The following is a 19,383-nucleotide window of genomic DNA, read 5'->3' as shown; positions in this document are numbered from 1 at the left end:
ATTACGACGAATACGTATCGTTTTTAAAAGTGCGCATTCGTTCTTGTCTTCTAAGTCACGGTTTTTATCTCCTACGATATTTGTTTTCTATAATATCCTCAGGCATTGCATTAGACACATAAAATTCTGGGGTCTTTCTCCACGTGGTCTCAGTGGTGGAGCTGCTGATACCTGACCTTAGGATTTTCTGATACACAACATGGCTTAGTCTAGTGTTGTGTGCCACAATGAATACTTTATACCTTTGGCTCGTAGTTCACACGGTCGATCAGTGAGCATGAAACCCGTCGTGGTGTTTTAATCATGTCTGTTTACCGCTGTGTGTGTTTACTGAGCCGCACACACAGAGTCGGTGCTGTATTCAGCTCTGTTAGACGTGTGCGTGTGTCAGAGAGAGCTGAGCTTCTCTCTTCATCCGTGTGTAGACCTGCGTGTTCAGGCAGCTCAGGGAGGCCCCTGGACACCTCTCTGTTCGTCCCACTCGCAGTGAAAAGCGACAGCGCGGCAGATGGAGAAGTGGGAGCTGAATTAACACGACCGCTTGACAAAGGTAAATAAATAAGTCATATAAGTGTCGGTGCTGTTTGTAAAGGAACAGAAGTGCTATAGCAGTGTTTACTGTACTGGCAGCATGAACATGTTTGTGGCCCTGGTGTCTAAGCAGAAACTTTGTCGTCCCTTCTGCGCATGCGCAATTCACTTCATCTCTCTCTGCAGACTGTATATTTTAATGCTGGTATATCAAAATATACCAGAGCCGTAAAATATGCTATCTTTATATATGTTTTCTGGTTTAAAATATTGATCAGTTCATCTCCTTTACATTTACAGCAGGCACCTTTATCCAGAGAGACTTAAATTATGTCATTCTTTATACAGCTGAGCAATTGAGGGTTAAGGGCCTTGCTCAGGGGCCAACAGTGGCAGTTTGGTGGACCTGGGATTTGAACTCATGACCTGCAGATTGGTAGCCCAACACCTTAACCACTAGGCTAGCACCCTAGGCTTTACACTGTTATATTAACAACATAATATTAAAGTTATGATTCCCAGATGTTTGTGTACTGATATGAGAATATCAGCATTGCTGGGGTTTTTAAACAATGGTGTATTGGGAAACCTATAAAGTCATCAGCAGGACTGCGTGACAAAGAATACAAACAATATATTATTCCATAATAATTTGAACCCACAGAAATGAGCTGTAGACACGAACTGTAAAGCTACAGTGTAGTAAAGTGTACACAGTGTTTTTGAAATCTGACAGCACATCTGTATCCTCCATGTCTCTCATTCCTGTGCTGAACATTTTGGTTCCTGATTGTTTGTTAGTTCAGTGTAAGTTAATGTTCTGGTGAAGCTTTTCAGATGTGCCTAGCTTTGTCATTTTTGTAACTTACAGGTGAACTTCTCAAAGTGCTGAACAGATTTTACAAAAGAAAAGAGATGCAGAAGCTTGCTTCTGATCAGGGGCTTGATGGTGAGTTTCTCCTTATTTTGCTGTATAAAAGTGAAATGGGTTGTTTAATGCATCGCCCTTGTGCTGACATTTTGCTTGCGGCACCTCCAGGTTATCTTAATAACCGGTTTAATCCCACAGTCCATAGCCAAATTTTAAAATGGTCTCTAGTGTGACAATAGATGTGTGTGTGTGTGTGTGTGTGTGTGTGTGTGTGTGTGTGTGTGTGTGTGTGTGTGTGAGTCTGATTATGTGCTGTGATTGGTTGCCATGCCATCCAGGCTGTCTTCCGCCTTGTTCCATGGGTTCTCTGAAATAGACTCTAGGTTCCAGGTTGTGACCCTGTGTAGTACATGCAGTATAGAATAATGGATGTTGCATAAGTGTCATTAAACTATCTAGCTATATTGGTTAGGTAAACTTTAAAAAAAAAAATTTAAACAGTAACCTGAAGGTTACATAACCCTGGCTTATGTGTGTCACCCAGCACATTTTGGTGAGATCGCTGCCTAAAAGGCCAGATTTAATGCATTTGTGTATTGAAGCATGAAAAGCAAATGGTGCCAGACTCCAGCTGTCTATGAACAAGCCAGATTTCTATAAAGCTGACATGAGACATGTAGCTTCTAAACAACGAGGTCCACATGCTAGAAACCTGGCTAATAAATACTTTAAATACTTACAGCAAATCATAAAGAATAAAATTGATCCCAATAAGCCATTTATTAAAGTTCTCCCAATGCACTTGTTTCAGTACTCACTGCCTCTAATGCTTTTTTCCCCACTTCTAGCTCGTCTCTTCCACCAAGCCTTTATTAGTTTCAGGAAGTATATTTTGGAGATGAACGCTCTTAATGCTGACCTGCACATTATACTTAGTGACATCTGCTATGGAGCAGGTGAGTACTGAGACATGACAAGGGTTACTGTGACCTTACTAACAAGCAAGGGAAAAATCAGTTGAAAAATCATGCTGCTTGCTATCTTGTGCTTTTTCCCAGGACATATCGATGATATTTTCCCATATTTCATGAGACATGCCAAACAGATCTTTCCTATGCTGGACTGCATAGATGACCTGCGCAAAATTAGTGATTTGCGTGTCCCAGCGAACTGGTAAGGGAAGTTTGTATTTGTAAATAATATTCGTTTCATATTATTTTTTTATGGGGCATTAATATCATATTAAAATCCTGGTCATTTTGAATTTGTAGAATCTATTTACATATACTGGCCCAATTTGGTTTTGTGTATGTTGCCTTAGAAACAGCAACGTTTTCATTCTAGGGTGATTCGTGGCTCAGTTGAATTTCTGAGTTCGTTCATAATGCTGATGTGACATGAGAATCTTTTGTAGGTATCCTGAGGCCCGGGCTATTCAGCGGAAGATCATTTTCCATGCTGGTCCCACTAACAGCGGTAAGACCTACCATGCCATTCAGAGATATCTGGAGGCAAAGTCTGGCATTTACTGCGGTCCTCTCAAGCTGCTGGCGCATGAGATCTTTGAAAAAAGCAACAGTGCAGTAAGTTTATGGTGTTATCCTGGTTTTATATGAACAGTAACTGAAAAACTAAGCAAATCATTTATATTGTATTTTGATATTACTGCCATATGACCAGTTCTGTGTTTAATTAAACTATATCACTGTGTATGTGACTTTGCTAGGGTGTACCATGTGATCTGGTGACAGGAGAAGAGAGAACCTTTGTGGATCCTGCAGGGCAACAATCTAATCATGTGGCCTGTACCATTGAGATGTGCAGTGTTACAACTCCATGTGAGCGGTGAAATTCAAATACGGAATAATACTTGTGCTGAGTTTTGTGTTATGAAGTCTTAACTGACTGTTGATTCTCTGTTTAGACGAAGTAGCCGTCATCGATGAGATTCAAATGATCAGAGATCCTTCTAGAGGATGGGCCTGGACTAGAGCTCTGCTAGGTGAGTGCAGTGTAGTGCAGTCCAGCTGGAGTGTACCGTGGGGATTGAGCTTTCTAAATTTCTGGGCTCTCAATAAAATATCAGTATTTTACCATGTTGAAACTTGTATGTAAGTGTTTCTCTATAAGAGGACATTTACAGAGCTTCCTTGTTGATTTTCTGTGTATCCCATTTAAATTCAGAATTTATATATATAATTTTTTTATATATATATTTCAATTCAATTCTTGTTTTAATGTGACCAGGACTGTGTGCTGAGGAGATCCATGTGTGTGGAGAACCTGCAGCCATCAGCTTCATCACTGAACTCATGTTCACCACTGGCGAGGAGGTCGAAGTGAGTCTGTAGCCGCTTAAATTCGACGTCATAAGACATATTCCATCTGAGTAAAATTACATTTTTAATGTGGTTTCAGAAGTCAGATCACTGCATGTTTGTTTCGGGACTACATCAGTAGTGGATAGTTTATAATGCCGAAGAGAACGATGATGCATGTTTTTTTTTTTTTTGTTTTTTTTTTTGGACATAAAAATAAAAAGCCTTTGTTTTAACCTTCAAGGTTCGTAACTATAAGCGGCTGACGCCGTTCTCTGTCTCGGACCATGCAGTGGAGAATTTAGACAACCTGAAACCCGGCGACTGCATCGTGTGTTTCAGCAAAAATGACATCTACTCAGTGAGCAGGCAGATAGAGATCCGAGGCCAGGAATGTGCTGTCATTTACGGCAGTCTGCCACCTGGTAAGAGTCCCAAACCTTCTAAAATCCAGTAGAATTAAAGCCTGCATACACCTTTATATACTCGCCCCAGAGTACTGCTTTCCAGCTAATAGACTTTTAACTATTCTCTTTTATAGTGTGTTTTTATTTACTTGTGTTGTATTCAGTCATTGGCCTAACAACACAAATATTTTGACTGACAGGTACCAAGCTGGCTCAAGCTAAAAAGTTCAACGACCCAGACGACCCCTGTAAGATCCTCGTAGCTACTGATGCAATTGGAATGGGTTTGAACTTGTTAGTATGTTTTCTGCCATCTTGTTATATTCCTGCTATCTTAGTGTGTCAGTATTTCATAGTATTGTCTAGTAGTGTTGTTCGAGTAATAAGATCACTGTCGATAGCACACGAAGTGCCGTGATATCGGCAGTGACAAAAAAAGGAAGGAATTTTCTTAGAAAATTTGCGCAACAAAAATTATTCAAATCCCAACAATGGGACAGAACAGATCCGGCTGTGTTCTGTTGGTGGGATCTTATATTCTCATCTCTGACACATCACAGTGATGCTGGCAAAACCTGGGCTTCTGTGTACTCATGTATGCGGAAGAGGGCTGATAGCCATTTCCACCAATTGTGTTAGGACTTCACTCTACGTAAGCAGTAGCTGCTGTGTGATAGGAGAGAGCAGGGTGGTGGACAGGAATAGGCCAAGTCAAGTACAGAGAAAATAAGTGGAAATAAATATAAAATTAAAATCAGAAACTGCATAATGGCTAAAAATCCCAGGCAGTTCAATGGATTTCAATGGAATATTAATCAATTAAAAACTGGTCAAGTCAATGAGGAGAATTTAGATTTATTGTAGAGCTACTTACAGAACAGTTACAGCTAGTTTCAAGACATCGACTGAGAATGCCTGTTAATATACGTTTGTAAAGCAGTTTGATTATAATGGAAAATCTCCTTGCTATTTGAATCCGATATTTGCAGCTGCATTTTATGACACAACTTATAGGAGTGAATATGCAGGTTCTAGTACTGGCGAATTTGTATAATTTTCCATTTGACACCTTCACACTTTTTTCAATACTGTTAGTTCATGCAACTCCGGCTATTGTTTTGTTAGATTGTAAGTTACCTCGTTTCATATAGCAAACTCATCAGGATTCTGTCCTCACCAGGAGCATCAGGAGAATAATATTCAACTCCCTGGTGAAGCCCAGCGTGAACGAGAAAGGCGAGAAAGAGATGGACACGATTTCCACCTCTCAGGCTCTGCAGATCGCGGGCCGAGCAGGTCGCTTCAGTTCCATGTTTAAAGAAGGAGAGGTGACCACCATGCATCGTGATGATCTGCCTGTGCTGAAGGAGATTCTGAGCCGGACTGTTGACCCTGTGGAGGTGAGAGACACTTATCTAACATCTGTTTGTTTTCGGTTCCTCTATCTAAGACACGGAACGTAAAACTTAGAGCATTGCACGTGAATGGAATGTATTTATTTCCAAGTCAGTCATGTAGCATGAGAACTGCATCGGAGCACCTGCAACTGACAAAAAACATGAGACGTGTTCTGATAGAAAAGCAAGAAAATGGCATTTAGGTCTATTTAATGTTACTTTTGCTTTATGTAGACAACCAGAGTTATGAGAGAGAGAAGAATGGTATTCTGATATTCCTTTTCTCTGTGTGCATTTCAGACTGCAGGTCTACACCCCACTGCAGAACAGATAGAGATGTTTGCTTATCACCTTCCTGATGCGACACTCTCCAATCTCATTGTGAGTGTTTACAATTAATAAACTGATGCATCATTTATTCTAGGCAAAGCCCTTACTGATGTGTGTGTGTGTGTGTGTGTGTGTGTGTGTACAGGATATATTTGTCAGCCTCTCACAAGTAGATGGCCTTTATTTTGTCTGCAACATCGATGACTTTAAGTTCCTGGCTGACATGATCCAGCACATTCCTCTAAACCTGCGCTCTCGCTACGTCTTCTGCACAGCGCCCATCAACAGGAAACAGCCGTTTGTTTGCACATCTTTCCTGAAGGTACTGATGAAGAACTCCTGCTATAAAGATCTGCCTGGTGTAGTGCTGTTTGTTTGCTTTGTGTGCTCTCCCGCAGCAGCCATTCCTTTGAGCTCTTGTTTATAGTATTTTAAGAAGCGGCAGTTATGCTTTATGTATTTTGCTAGGGCATGCTATGACGCTGACCCTGATGCTGTGCGTGTTTGTCTGTAGTTTGCGAGGCAGTTCAGCAGAGACGAGCCGTTGACTTTTGCCTGGGTTTGTCGACACATCAACTGGCCACTGGTCCCTCCCAAAAATATCAAGGATCTTGTTCACCTGGAGGCTGTGCACGATGTGCTGGACCTCTACCTTTGGCTCAGGTAATATTAGATACCTGTTAGATACATGTGCATTCTTCTTGTTTATATTTACAGAAATTACATACAGGCATTTGGAAAGTGTAGGCGGGTTTATTGGAGGTTCATCCAAAAACCATTATTAACCAATACTTGGGTGCCAAGGGTCATTTACTGTCTACAGGATGTAACGCTCCCTGCTTGTCTTATAAATGTGATAGGAATTTTTTCATTTCTAGTTTTGCTAGTGTTCAGAAGAGGCAGTATACAATACATGATAAACATGATGTACTGCTCCTGAAGCCACCATTCCAGCATTATAACCAAACTAAAGAGAGCTTGTATATTCAAGTAACCTTCATTATTCAAGTATGTCTACCTTTGTTAGCATCCACATATCAATCAAAAAAAGTGTTTGACATATTTCCTTAGAAAACACTTTACTTTCCCTTCCACTCAGTACATATGCTCTTTGTTATTCTTGAGGCATTTGTTTTAGCTTACTGTCACTAGACTAGTCTACTCATGTGAGCAGGGAATAAGAGCACAAGGCAGGCTAATGTATGAATCACAGATAAAAATACAATACAAAGATATCTTGAGGGAATTAATATCATTATCGTACAAAAACTGACATGGATGGGCTGCATCTTGCTAACTTGGTCAGACAAGATGCTTATACTCTTTATCGCCATTTTTTTCTTTCATTGGTGGTCACCAAAGTCAATTATGTTAGGTTACTCACCATTAACCACTACAGACCTTGGTTATGTTGACAGTCATAAAAGTTTCTTATTTTAAATGGTAGTGGAAAGTTCGAAGAATGAATATGAAAAGACTTGACCAAATACAGGTTTAGAAAGGAAATTATTTATAATCACACTCTCTGGTGTCACCCAGTTGAGGACAGATTCCCTTTTGAGTCTCAGGGAGTAAAGCGGCTTCGAGACAATCTGCGTTGTCCAAAACAAAAGCAATAGCAATACACAAATAAAACTGAATAGAATTGAAACATGGACTTGCACTGGAATCCTGTATTCAAAAATCTGCTTCTGTTACCCATTATATAATCCAAGTACAGCAAATTTCCAACCACTGCCAAGGATCATTTTTTCAACACTTTTCTAGTATTTATAATATTTCCTAAAAAAGGTTCTTGTATGCAATTAAAGTCTTGCATAAAACCATTTGGATGAAAACCCCTCCTTCAGTCTGCTCATTTCCCCTTTGAATTCTTCTTTTAGTTATCGCTTCATGGACATGTTCCCTGACGCCAGCCTCGTCCGTGAGATCCAGCAGGAACTGGACAGCATCATTCAGGTCGGAGTGAGAAACATTACACGGCTCATCCGTGCCACAGAGGGGCAAGGCACCAGTGCAGGTTCTGCGGCCGAATCAAAAACCTCCCCGCTACCTGGACTAAGACTGAGAAAAGCTCGAGGGTCCAAATCCCAAGTTCATATTAAACAGGACGGGATGGGTACGGATAATTCGCTCAGCACGCGTCTGGTACAGGAGGGTCTGCTCACGCCAGAGCTTCTGCAGCAGCTGCAGAGAGAGTGGACAAAAGATCAGAAAACCAGTGGACCTACAGGGACTAACAACAAAAATAAGAAAAAGAAATGAGCATTTGACATAAGGCTCACTTTTTTTTACTTTCACATCGGGACTTATTTAACAAATAGTAATACTTTATCAGTTATATGTAGATCTGAGTGATTAACTGAAGACTAAGCTTCAGGTTATGATTCATATGTGAAAGACTATGCAAGTGTGAACGTAGCATTGCTACTAGGTTCAAAATAAAACACACTAATATTTTTCATGGGCTTCAGCTTCCTCCTTGTGACAATATATAATATATAATATTTTATTCACAGTGAGATTGATATAATCATAATTGTATTGGTATAATCAATTTGCTCCACAAAAGAGGACTAGAGACATTTCACCCTCAATAATACGTTATTTAACATAACATTGAATTTATATTTGTAACTGAAATATGAAGCACTTTTTTTTTCTGCAGGACTGCAGCCAAATGTTATTCAGCATTATTCAATGTTGGTCTCGTATCGTTCTGTGAAATCTTTCTACTCAAGATTCCTGGCTGGTTATTTGATGTTCTTCCTGAATTCTTTCGCTAAGTCTTTTGAGTTTTATGGTAGAATATTGAACTTGATTTCTTTTGAAACTAGAAACAGAAACCTTTTTTCCTCTTTGGTTTTTGCACAGATGTTTGGTCAAAAAGGGCAATTTAGCATTTTGACATCTTGGCAATCAAACAATCAAAAATTTATGGTTATTCGGCTCATGACAAATCTTACATCAATCTTATGATGTTTTCTTACAACAAAAAGACATACTTCATGTCTGAGTTACTAATATAAATTCTATATATAGGTGGAACACGTTTGCGTCTGAGGTTGGGATTCCACTTCCTGTCTCTGCCCTGTATGTGTGGAGTCGCATGTTGTTTCTGTGCTTCAGTGTTTTCCTCCAAGTACTCTGGTTTCTTCCTCCAGTCCAAAGACATCATGTAGGCTGATTGCCATTGCTAAATTGACTGCGTTGTGGTGATCGTGGCTCTGACATGGGTTAGCATTGTGTCCAGGGTGTCCCCTGGACTTGTGCCTGGAGTTCCCCGGGATAAGTTCCAGGCTCGCTGCAACCCTGGGTAGGATGACTGCTACAGGATATGATTGGGATGCATTTTTTTAAAAATACTACCTACATGTTACACACACATCATATATAAAAGGCTGGATTTGAAACAAAATCTGATGTTGCAGGCCCCGATGATTCTTTGAATACCATGTGAGGAATACTGGGGAAATACCAGTTAACAAATTTAACCAGTTTAAATGGTTCGATTTAATGTTTAAGGTTAAATTTTTGATGCTATCTGCCTTTTTTTTTTGCATTTACACAGGAAAGATTACACAGGTGCTTTACTCCATCGCCTTCTCTTGCTTTGTGTTTGCTGAACCTGCCATTTAATCCAGCAGTTACTGCAACCATAGAAACTGCATTACAACCATGGCTGATAAAACCTGATGCATTTAAAATAAGACACAAAATAAAACCTCCTTCATCTGACTCCATGACTGTTTAAGCACTAAAACTGCCCCTACTTATAAAGCCGTGATTACTATCTGTGGTTAAAGTCTAACTGGGACATTAATCAATGGCTTTCACTCTTTTATCAGGACACATCTGCAAACAATGAAGATGATCCAGAATACAGTTCTGCCGTCTTTCTTATCACTTCACTCCTTCTGCAGAGATCAAACACTCTGTTCTCACTTGAAAGTTGTTTGTTCTGACTTTTTCCTTTGCACCCTGAGGATGTTTGTACAAGCTCACATAGGGTGGTGCGGGGCAAATCTCTGAACTATTGTTGTGTTCGACGGATTGTTTGCATGAAACAGCAACTGCGCGGGTCTCAGAGGAAAAAGGCCTGACTGGAACAGAGCCAAACACATTGCTAGGAGAGCTGTAAGAACGGCGGCCCATGAGCGAGGAGGCTGCCGTTAATGATTTAGCTTGAGGAGGGAGTGGACGACGAGAGGACGAGCTCCTAACTCTCACCCTCACTTTCTCTCTCTCTCAGAGGAACAGCAGCTCTAAAAGCAGAAAACTTTAATCTCACGCACAGATCAGACACTTGGGACGAAAGCAAAGGACAACAGCTCTAACCTGAGAAACACACTGGAAGGAAAGCACTTTTTAAGGGAGGACTTGTAGCAATCTAATGCGTGTGGTTTTCTTGTGTATTTAATTTCAAGTCTAAAAACACCTGTATGATCCTGAGACACCGCAAGAAGTCACGATGTTCGCTGTGCATTTGCTGTCTTTTTATTTTACCAAATTACAGGAGGATCAGATCAAAAAGGTATATAGTTTATTACTCACTAAGTTACTCGAAATTGAGTTCTCCTAACCTAATCATAAATGTTATTTCTATAAATTTTTTGAATATATAAAATTTGTGTACTTTGCATTTGTGATTCACTTAAATTGACAAGATTTTTTTTGTGTGTTGTTCTCTTGCATAAATCAAATAGCAGGTTGCGTTAGTCAGATCATACTCGTCCGGGAGCCACTCACATTCTGAGCCGCTCGCCTGATGCTAATAATGAATATGGTTTCAGCGCCCCGGCGAATGATTAACTCTCTTATGTCTCATATCTCAGTGGTGTGGAAAGACAGCCATGAACATGTAGACCAAGGACCTTGCCCTCTCTGTCAACCATGAGACTGAATTAATTTCCATTTAAGTTTCCCGACTTATTCTTAGGAAATATTAAGACAATGGTGCAAAGTTCAATCTATGATGATAATTACTATTATATTTGTTTGGCTAGTATACGTTTTCTGTGACAGTGACCTGTCCTCAGGATAGAGGCACACCCAATGTCATATACTGTAATTATAATAATGACCAAAATCACTACCGTTATGCCTTTTTGCTCTCTTATTACTCATGCTGTTTGTAGATAACTGTGAGAAGTTCTGTAGGAGTGCAAACGTTACACAGGAACGACACTTTGAATAAGCAATGGCAAAGTAGTTATTTTTAGCAATCCTGTTGATTTTATTTTATTTGGACAATGTAAGATGATGCAATTAAGCAGAAAATGGCAAAAAGTAGGGATGTGGTTAAGACACACAGGTCTAAGAACAGGACTAACGGTCCAAAATGAGTCCTAAGGGGGTTGAGTCACATCAAGTCTAAGTCAAATCCAAATAAAAGCATGACCGTGTCAAGATTGAGACCGAAAACATCAAATACTTTTCATGGCTTTTCAAGATTTTACTGTTAATAGCTGGCTTCGTTCATACACTGCAAACGATGACAGTGTTTCCTAGAAGAAATAATTCCTTCGATTAACTTTGACACAAACTTTGACACCAACATTATTTGTTCAAACTCTCACCAGAGTCCAAGACTGTATTTTGAGAGACTTATTCCCAAGTCCAAATCTAAAGGCAAATAAGTTTGAACCATATGCAAGTCAATACAGAAAACACCCACCTCATGACTGATTTCAAGTCTAGTCGAGTCCTATGTGGCAAGACTGAATAAATGAATTGTTTATGTTCTACCTTTTTATTCAGGTGGACCGGTTCCTACATGCCATGCGTCTGTCTGATGAACAGCTCTTAGATATTAAGTCTCGTTTCCGTGTGGAGATGGAGAAAGGCCTGTCTAAAGAGAGCAACGTTACCGCTGCTGTCAAAATGCTACCCACACACGTTCGCTCCACTCCTGATGGCTCGGGTGCGCTACACATCACACATCTAAGAGTGTTATAAAATGTTATATTGAAGTACTTTAGCCCAGCCAAACTATACAGCATAACAACCATTACAACCAACAGTGAATTTATAGGTATTTAAAAAGCAACAACTATGTTATGTGATTGTGGCACGTCTAGAGAAGGGTGAGTTCCTGGCACTCGATCTCGGAGGATCCAAATTCAAAGTCCTGCAGGTGATGGTATCTGAGGATGGGAAGAGCAAAGTGCAGATGGAAAGTGAGACTTTTCCAGTCCCTGTGGAGGTTCTCAATGGGAGAGGAACAGAGGTGCATACACCACTGAAAACCTAATGTTTTGTAATTGAATCAATGTGTAAATGTCAAAAATATAGACTTTTGTCTTGAAACTAAGTGGTTTAAGAAGCAGCGTAGCAATACAAAGTTCTCAGGAATGATTTTAATTATCTCTTCTGCTGTTGGCAGGAGTCTCATAAGGAACTGAAGCTGTTGAGCAATTAACCAATGAACTATAATCACCAATGAACTATAATCTGCTTTGACACAACTTTAGTGTCATTTAATTAAACGCTGATAAACTGGCAATAATATTTTTTTTATTACCAACCAAACAAAATAGTTGACCCTTGTTCTAGACTTGACTTTATCTGTCTTACAGCTTTTTGATCATGTGGCAGAGTGTCTAAAAACCTTCATGCAGAAGAATAACATCAATCAGAAGAAAAAGCCACTGGGCTTCACCTTCTCCTTCCCCTGTCTCCAGTCTAAACTCGACGAGGTACAAAGCAAGAAGTGCAGAGAGCTGTAGAAAAAATTCATTTGTTTGAGTTCTGTAGGAGATTTTTATATATATTTTATTCAATGTTATGATAATATATCTCATCAGCTTATCATTACTAATACAGTTTTGAAATGATGTAGGGTGTGTTGCTGTCATGGTCAAAGAACTACAAGGCCAGAGGTGTTAAAGGTACTGATGTGGTACAGTCACTGAAGCAAGCCATCAACAAAGTTGGGGTATGAAAGAAACTTTTTAAAAATGATGTTTAGATCTTTGATGTGTGTGTGTATATATATATATATGTATATATATGTATATATATATACATATATATATATATATAGATATATATATATATATTCAATGTACATTTAAATTTGTGTCTAAATTTGTTTGTGTTTGTATTGTTTTGTTTGTATTAAGTTTGTGTCAAAGTTAATATATATATATATATATATATTACATATAGCATACTTTGACACAAACTTAATACAACAAAACAATACAAACACAGACAAATTTTGACACAAATATATATATTTATTTATATATATAGATAGTTATATAGATATATATATATATATATATATATATATATAGATATATAGAGAGAGAGAGAGAGAGAGAGAGAGAGAGAGAGAGAGAGAGAGAGAGAGAGAGAGAGAGAGAGAGAGAGACACATCACTGTTGTTTGTCAAAACAGGGGATCGATGTGGATGTTCTGGCACTGGTCAATGACACAGTGGGAACAATGATGACTTGTGGATATGATGACCAGCACTGTGAGGTCGGACTCATCATAGGTGAGACCACAGTGACCGTGTTGGAACATTATATAAATTACAGTTTGATCAGCAATCAGATGTTAAAGCAGAACAAACAGTTAAGGTTTTCTGTCTGTCTTTAGGTACAGGCACTAACGCATGCTACATGGAGGAGATGAGACACATTGACCTGGTGGAGGGAGATGAGGGTAGGATGTGCATCAACACAGAGTGGGGAGCGTTTGGAGATGACGGGGTGCTTGATGATTTCATTACAAGTTTTGACCAGGAAATTGATGCAGCCTCCATCAACCCTGGAAAACAGCTGTAAGGGGTTCAATTTTGAACAAATATTCACCTCATTTGTGTTCTCACACAAATCTGCTTCTGATCTCCTTCAGAAGTGTCTAAATTAATTTGCTTAATGTATCCAAAAGGTTTGAGAAGATGGTGAGTGGGATGTACATGGGAGAACTGGTGAGGCTCATCCTGCTGAAGATGGCTAAATGTGGCCTGCTGTTTAAAGGAAGAGTCTCAGATGCTCTTCGTACTAAAGGGAGATTTCAAACTAAGCATGTCTGCATGATAGAAGAGTAAGTTGTTTATATTATGTGTGTGTGTGTGTGTGTGTGTGTGTGTGTGTGTGTGTGTGTGTGTGTGTGTGTGTGTGTGTGTGTGTGTGTGTGTGTGTGTGTGAGAGAGATTAATTCATTCAAACATGCTAATAAGGAATTTTTTTTTAAAGATAATGTATAGAGTTTGTAGTTATTTACTTTTTTGTCCCTGCAGATACAAAGATGGGCTGAAAAACACTCAGGATATCCTTACAGAGCTGGGTCTCAGTCCCACAGAGGATGACTGCATTGCCGTCCAGCATGTTTGCACCATCGTGTCTTTCAGGTCGGCGAACCTATGCGCTGCTGCACTGGCTGCCATCCTCACACGCATCCTGGAGAACAAGAAGCTAAAGTCTCTAAGGACCACCGTTGGTGTGGATGGAACAGTCTACAGAACTCATCCCCAGTAGGATAGCGTGTTTGCTCCGTGCACTTCTTGTCATTACAAACAAATAATCTTGACTCAAAATGCACAGCTATTACTCAAAATATGCTGGTCTCTGTATTGTAAATGAATTTTGCAGGTATGCAAAGAGGCTCCATAAAGTGGTGCGCCACCTGGTTCCTGAATGCCATGTCCGTTTTGTGTTGTCGGAAAGTGGCAGCAGTAAAGGGGCGGCCATGGTGACTGCAGTCGCCCAACGCCTAGCATCACAGCGCAAAGAGATTGACAACACACTAGCAGAATTCAAACTCAGCACCACACAACTCCAACAGATTAAAGATAAAATGAGAGTGGAGTTGGAGCGTGGCCTCAGAAAGGATTCGCATGGATCTGCCTCAGTCAAAATGTTGCCCACATATGTTTTCAGGACTCCAGATGGCACAGGTAAAAAAAAAAACTCATAGGATTATACATACATAGGCCTGTGTTTCTTGCCCTCTACCTAGGTAAACCTGGCCAGAACATGTGATATCTACAGTAGCTACATGAAAATGTGGCACTAAAAATCTCCATTAAAACTACTAAAAACTTTTTGGTATTATTTTATTATTGTTGAAATAATTACGTTGTTGATTGGATGAAAGTGAGATGTTACATCAATTTTTCTTAATGTACATACTTGTTATTTGCTGAATTTCTTATACTCAGACAAACAGTTGTTGTTTTTTTTTGCCTGTTCATGCCATATACATCAAAAGATATCCCCTGCTCACATACACACACATACACCCAAGAATTGGGTACAGAAGAAGACTGCCCACTACAGAAGGTCATGGCCAACCATTTGATAATCGTAGTCGTAGCATTTACAATGGCTATAGGACTGCTGATGTCAAATTATTTAACATTTCTGTACTAATTATGGCATTACACCTGGTCCCACCCCAGAGACAGGAAAATTCCTAGCCTTGGATCTTGGAGGAACAAACTTCAGAGTGCTGGTGGTGAAGATCCGTAATGGGATCCGCAAATCTGTCCGCATGTATAACAAGATCTATCCCATCCCACTGGAAATTATGCAGGGCACTGGAGAGGAGGTGCAAATTTGTAATCTTTTTTAATGAATAGAAAAAATGTAAGCTTTATTCAAATTAAGCTTATAGCTAATATATTTTCTGTTTCCTTTTAGCTCTTTGATCACATAGTGCATTGTATCTCAGATTTCATGGACTACATGGGAATGAAAAACACCTGTCTGCCCCTTGGCTTCACCTTCTCATTTCCCTGCAGACAGACTGGAATAGATAAGGTAACAAAGGCATTATCGGTGTCAAGCAATGCTTTCATGCAGATTTATTCACCTTATATCAACTTTGCAAAACAGAGGATTATTGCAGGATGCATCAAACAATGCAGTGTAAATGCCTGTATAAAAATATTCTAGGGAATCTTGGTTAGCTGGACAAAAGGTTTCAAAGCTACTCACTGTGAGGGGAATGACGTGGTGGACATGTTGAGGGAAGCCATTAAGAGACGAAATGTAAGACAACATGTAAAATTTGTACAAAATATTCAGAAGAATGGTTTCCGTCCTTACACCTTTTCAGAGTTAATAATTCTGTCAAATTCTGTTCCTTTAGGAATTTGACCTGGATATTGTTGCGGTGGTAAATGACACCATTGGCACCATGATGACCTGTGCATATGAAGATCCTAATTGTGAAATTGGACTAATTGCTGGTATGACCTCTATCTTTTCCTATATAAAAAAAAAATTTAGAAATCCTTGCTTGAATCTTAATCTATATGTTGTATGTATATTTTATAGTCATGCAGGCAAAAGACAAACTTTACATTATAAACATCACGTTATATGGGCATAATTGACCATGCTCTTTTAGAGGAGTATGTAACAGACAATATCTAAAATGCTCCCTGTTTTTTTTTTCTGGCTTTTTCCTGAACATATAGGAACAGGCAGCAATGCTTGCTACATGGAACACATGAAGAACATAGAAACAGTGGAAGGGGATGAGGGGCACATGTGTGTGAATACAGAGTGGGGTGGTTTTGGCGATAATGGCAACATTGAGGATATCCGGACACGGTTCGACCGGGAGGTGGACAACGGTTCCCTGAACGTAGGAAAACAGAGGTAACAGTGTGGACGTGTTGGCCTGTTTATCTACATTTGATATTTATCTTCTCTATATTATACATATTCATTACAAGGAATACAAATGATTATCTCAATTCTGTTCCCATTACTGAATAGGTTTTTAAACATACTGTGTACTTTATAAGGTATATGGACACCTGACAGTGATACCCATATGTGCTTTTCTTGTTTTAATAACCTGCACTCTGTTGAGAAGGCTTTTAACCAGATTTTGGTGCATAGAAATGAAAATTGTGTGGTGAGGTCAGGCACAGATATTGAGTGTGAAATGCTCTGGAGTGCAGTCAGTGTTCCAGTTCATCCATAAGGTGTTCAGTGGGGATGAGGTCAGGGTTCTGTGCACTCAAGTTCTTCCACTCCACCCCAGCAAATCTTGTGTTTATGGAGGTAACTTTAATAGAGGCAATAGAGGCACACTGCTAAAGCGTACTAGATTTTCTAGACCATTATAAGCTTCAAACTTCGTGGCAGCAGTTTGGGGCAGACCCATGTATTGCTGTGTGCCATTTCTCCACAAATATTTGGCCATACAATGTACCTAATTTGTGGTGGAGCCATGCTTATGACACACATAATGTATTACAGCTTACATTATTTACACACTGGTTTAAAAGTTTTTTTCCCTGCAGATATTTAATAAATTTCCCTCCTGGTAAATATAGCAAACAGGAAACTGAGCCCATGAAGCACTCTGTGAGCTTCTATTTTGTGCACACAGGTTTGAAAAGATGACCAGTGGAATGTACCTGGGAGAAATTGTCAGGCAGATTCTCATAGATCTTACCAAACGGGGTCTTTTGTTTCGTGGCCACATTACGGAATGTCTTAAGACAAGAGGCATCTTTGAGACCAGGTTTCTCTCACAGATTGAAAGGTAAACTATCAGAGATAGCTGTTCTCTAGACGATAATATTACATTACACTTGTTTCATTTATAACCAGAAGGAGAAAAAAGTTTAAGTTGTGTAAGAATTTCTTTAGTTCAATCAGACATCAGACAATCAATGTACTTAATTTTTAAACTATATTCTGTTCTTTAATGTGTTGATGGCCCCCTCTAGTGACCGCCTGGCGCTACTGCAGGTCAGATCTATTCTACAGCATTTGGGCCTGAATAGCACATGCAATGACAGTATCATAGTTAAGGAAGTGTGTGGTGTTGTGTCACACCGAGCTGCACAGATCTGTGGAGCAGGAATGGCTGCTATTGTGGACAAAATAAGGGAGAACCGAGGACTGGATCATTTGGACATCACTGTGGGGGTGGATGGCACACTGTACAAACTCCATCCACAGTGAGTAGAATGTGGGGAAAATCTCAGTCACAGCATTCAAAACCTGTGGTTTGGGATTTTTAAGTGTCTTTTTCTGTCTTTGCAGCTTCTCAAGAGTTCTGAAGGACACAGTGAAGGAACTTGCCCCCAAGTGTAAAGTGGATTTTATCCTGTCAGAGGATGGCAGTGGGAAGGGAGCAGCACTTATTACAGCTGTGGCTCATCAGTATTGTAAGAAGACATAACCACACTGATGTACACTGTGTCCCTTTTTACCAGCTGAATATATACCAAGAGATGCTATTTATATGTAGCTGAAATTTAACACACAGACAACTGGGAGCAATCCAACTGCCTTTTATATACATACAGGACTGTCAAGTGTCACGCATTGAGAGTGACAGCAGCGCATTTGGGTCTTTTCTCCCGCTCTCACGCCACACATTGTATTTCTCGCGCAGAAAAACTTTTTGACTATTTATCATATATTTAATAAGCCGCAGCACCTAAAATGTATCAGTCCGCACCGCTGTCTCTAAGGAACCCGGGCAGGAATCAAGCGCGTCTCAGTTCTTAGTCGAGCCTGACACTTATCAGCCAATCAAAAAAAGAGGCTACACAATAGCCAATCAGAAAATAGCACAATCTGGGTAAGATTTAACGCAACAACCAATGAAAAAAAAAACATATTCATTAGAGAGGGTATTTTCGATGGTCGGCTTGAACAAAACCTCAACACGAAACAGCTTGTCTCTGGACGGACTTTGTCCTCAATCATGACCCCAAAAATGGTTGGGCTTGAGCCAAACTGTTTTAAATGGGAGCAACATTACACATGATAAAGGTTTCCAAAAAGGCAACAAACACTTACAATAAACACACACACACACACACACACACACACACACACACACACACACACACACACATTGTGTGAAATTGAACAAAAACTTTGTGTGTGTATATATATATATATATATATATATATATATATATATATATATATATATATATATATATATATATATAACTTTAATTGGAATTATATTGGAATGTTCATTGTATTTTGGCTATGTAACATTTTAATGATTAATACCAAAGCATGAATATATATATATATATATATATATATATATATATATATATATATATATATTCATCTCAGGTTGTCAGCTGTGCAGCTGATTTCACTCATGTAACACACAGGCTGTCTGCGTAATTGCCCCTGGTGCAGTGCCACCACCCCCCTCCCCTCCCCCATCATTTATTGTCAGTGTGAGTGAGCAGGTTTGCATGGGCAGGCAGAGAGAATAGCAGGGATAAGACTCATCTAGAGCGGAAAGTGGCTTTGTATAGTGGAATGTCACGACCTTATTCAGACCAGCCAAGAACACGTTATCATTCACAAGGTGTCCAGTGACTTAACAGCAACAAAACAAGACCACAAAACCTTACTGCTTTGAGAAACGTGGTGAAGACCATTGTTAATGTACTTGTATTTTGAATCTTTCTTTTGAATTCACCATTTTAATTTTGAATCGTAGAATGTCTGATTACGTGTTACTGCTACAAAAAAAATCAGTACCGTATCATAAATGACATTAAGTAC

General features: G+C 39.5%; 2 protein-coding genes across 2 annotated transcripts; both read left to right on the top strand.

Moving 5' to 3' along the window:
- Positions 1-121: 121 nt before the first annotated feature.
- supv3l1 (SUV3-like helicase) lies at positions 122-8,316 on the top strand. The gene is made up of 15 exons (XM_027174982.2): positions 122-550; positions 1,403-1,480; positions 2,251-2,358; positions 2,461-2,575; positions 2,817-2,985; positions 3,129-3,240; positions 3,327-3,404; positions 3,650-3,741; positions 3,965-4,145; positions 4,328-4,421; positions 5,308-5,527; positions 5,825-5,905; positions 6,000-6,176; positions 6,369-6,517; positions 7,738-8,316. Exons 1-15 carry the CDS (start codon positions 304-306, stop codon positions 8,117-8,119), a joined length of 2,283 nt encoding a protein of 760 aa, XP_027030783.2. The 5' UTR covers positions 122-303; the 3' UTR covers positions 8,120-8,316.
- A 1,568-nt stretch (positions 8,317-9,884) lies between these two features.
- Positions 9,885-18,274, top strand: hkdc1 (hexokinase domain containing 1). Its single transcript, XM_027174933.2, has 18 exons — positions 9,885-10,388; positions 11,615-11,777; positions 11,935-12,083; positions 12,433-12,552; positions 12,696-12,791; positions 13,259-13,358; positions 13,463-13,646; positions 13,757-13,912; positions 14,109-14,342; positions 14,461-14,765; positions 15,270-15,418; positions 15,511-15,630; positions 15,766-15,861; positions 15,962-16,061; positions 16,293-16,476; positions 17,219-17,374; positions 17,562-17,795; positions 17,881-18,274. Exons 1-18 carry the CDS (start codon positions 10,326-10,328, stop codon positions 18,017-18,019), a joined length of 2,748 nt encoding a protein of 915 aa, XP_027030734.2. The 5' UTR covers positions 9,885-10,325; the 3' UTR covers positions 18,020-18,274.
- Positions 18,275-19,383: the final 1,109 nt, after the last annotated feature.

The sequence above is a fragment of the Tachysurus fulvidraco genome, chromosome 4, assembly GCF_022655615.1.
Source record: "Tachysurus fulvidraco isolate hzauxx_2018 chromosome 4, HZAU_PFXX_2.0, whole genome shotgun sequence".
Lineage (NCBI taxonomy): Eukaryota > Metazoa > Chordata > Actinopteri > Siluriformes > Bagridae > Tachysurus > Tachysurus fulvidraco.
The sequence above is the reverse complement of the archived record's forward strand: the minus strand, read 5'-3'. Positions and strand labels throughout refer to the sequence as shown.

Coding starts and splice junctions, on each gene's coding strand:
- hkdc1 (XM_027174933.2), top strand. CDS start 10,326: ATGTTCGCTGTGCATTTGCTGTCTTTTTATTTTACCAAATTACAGGAG. Junction 10,389..11,614: donor AGGAGGATCAGATCAAAAAG/GTATATAGTTTA, acceptor CTTTTTATTCAG/GTGGACCGGTTCCTACATGC. Junction 15,631..15,765: donor GACAGACTGGAATAGATAAG/GTAACAAAGGCA, acceptor AAAATATTCTAG/GGAATCTTGGTTAGCTGGAC.
- supv3l1 (XM_027174982.2), top strand. CDS start 304: ATGTCTGTTTACCGCTGTGTGTGTTTACTGAGCCGCACACACAGAGTC. Junction 2,359..2,460: donor TGACATCTGCTATGGAGCAG/GTGAGTACTGAG, acceptor GCTTTTTCCCAG/GACATATCGATGATATTTTC. Junction 2,576..2,816: donor TTGCGTGTCCCAGCGAACTG/GTAAGGGAAGTT, acceptor AATCTTTTGTAG/GTATCCTGAGGCCCGGGCTA.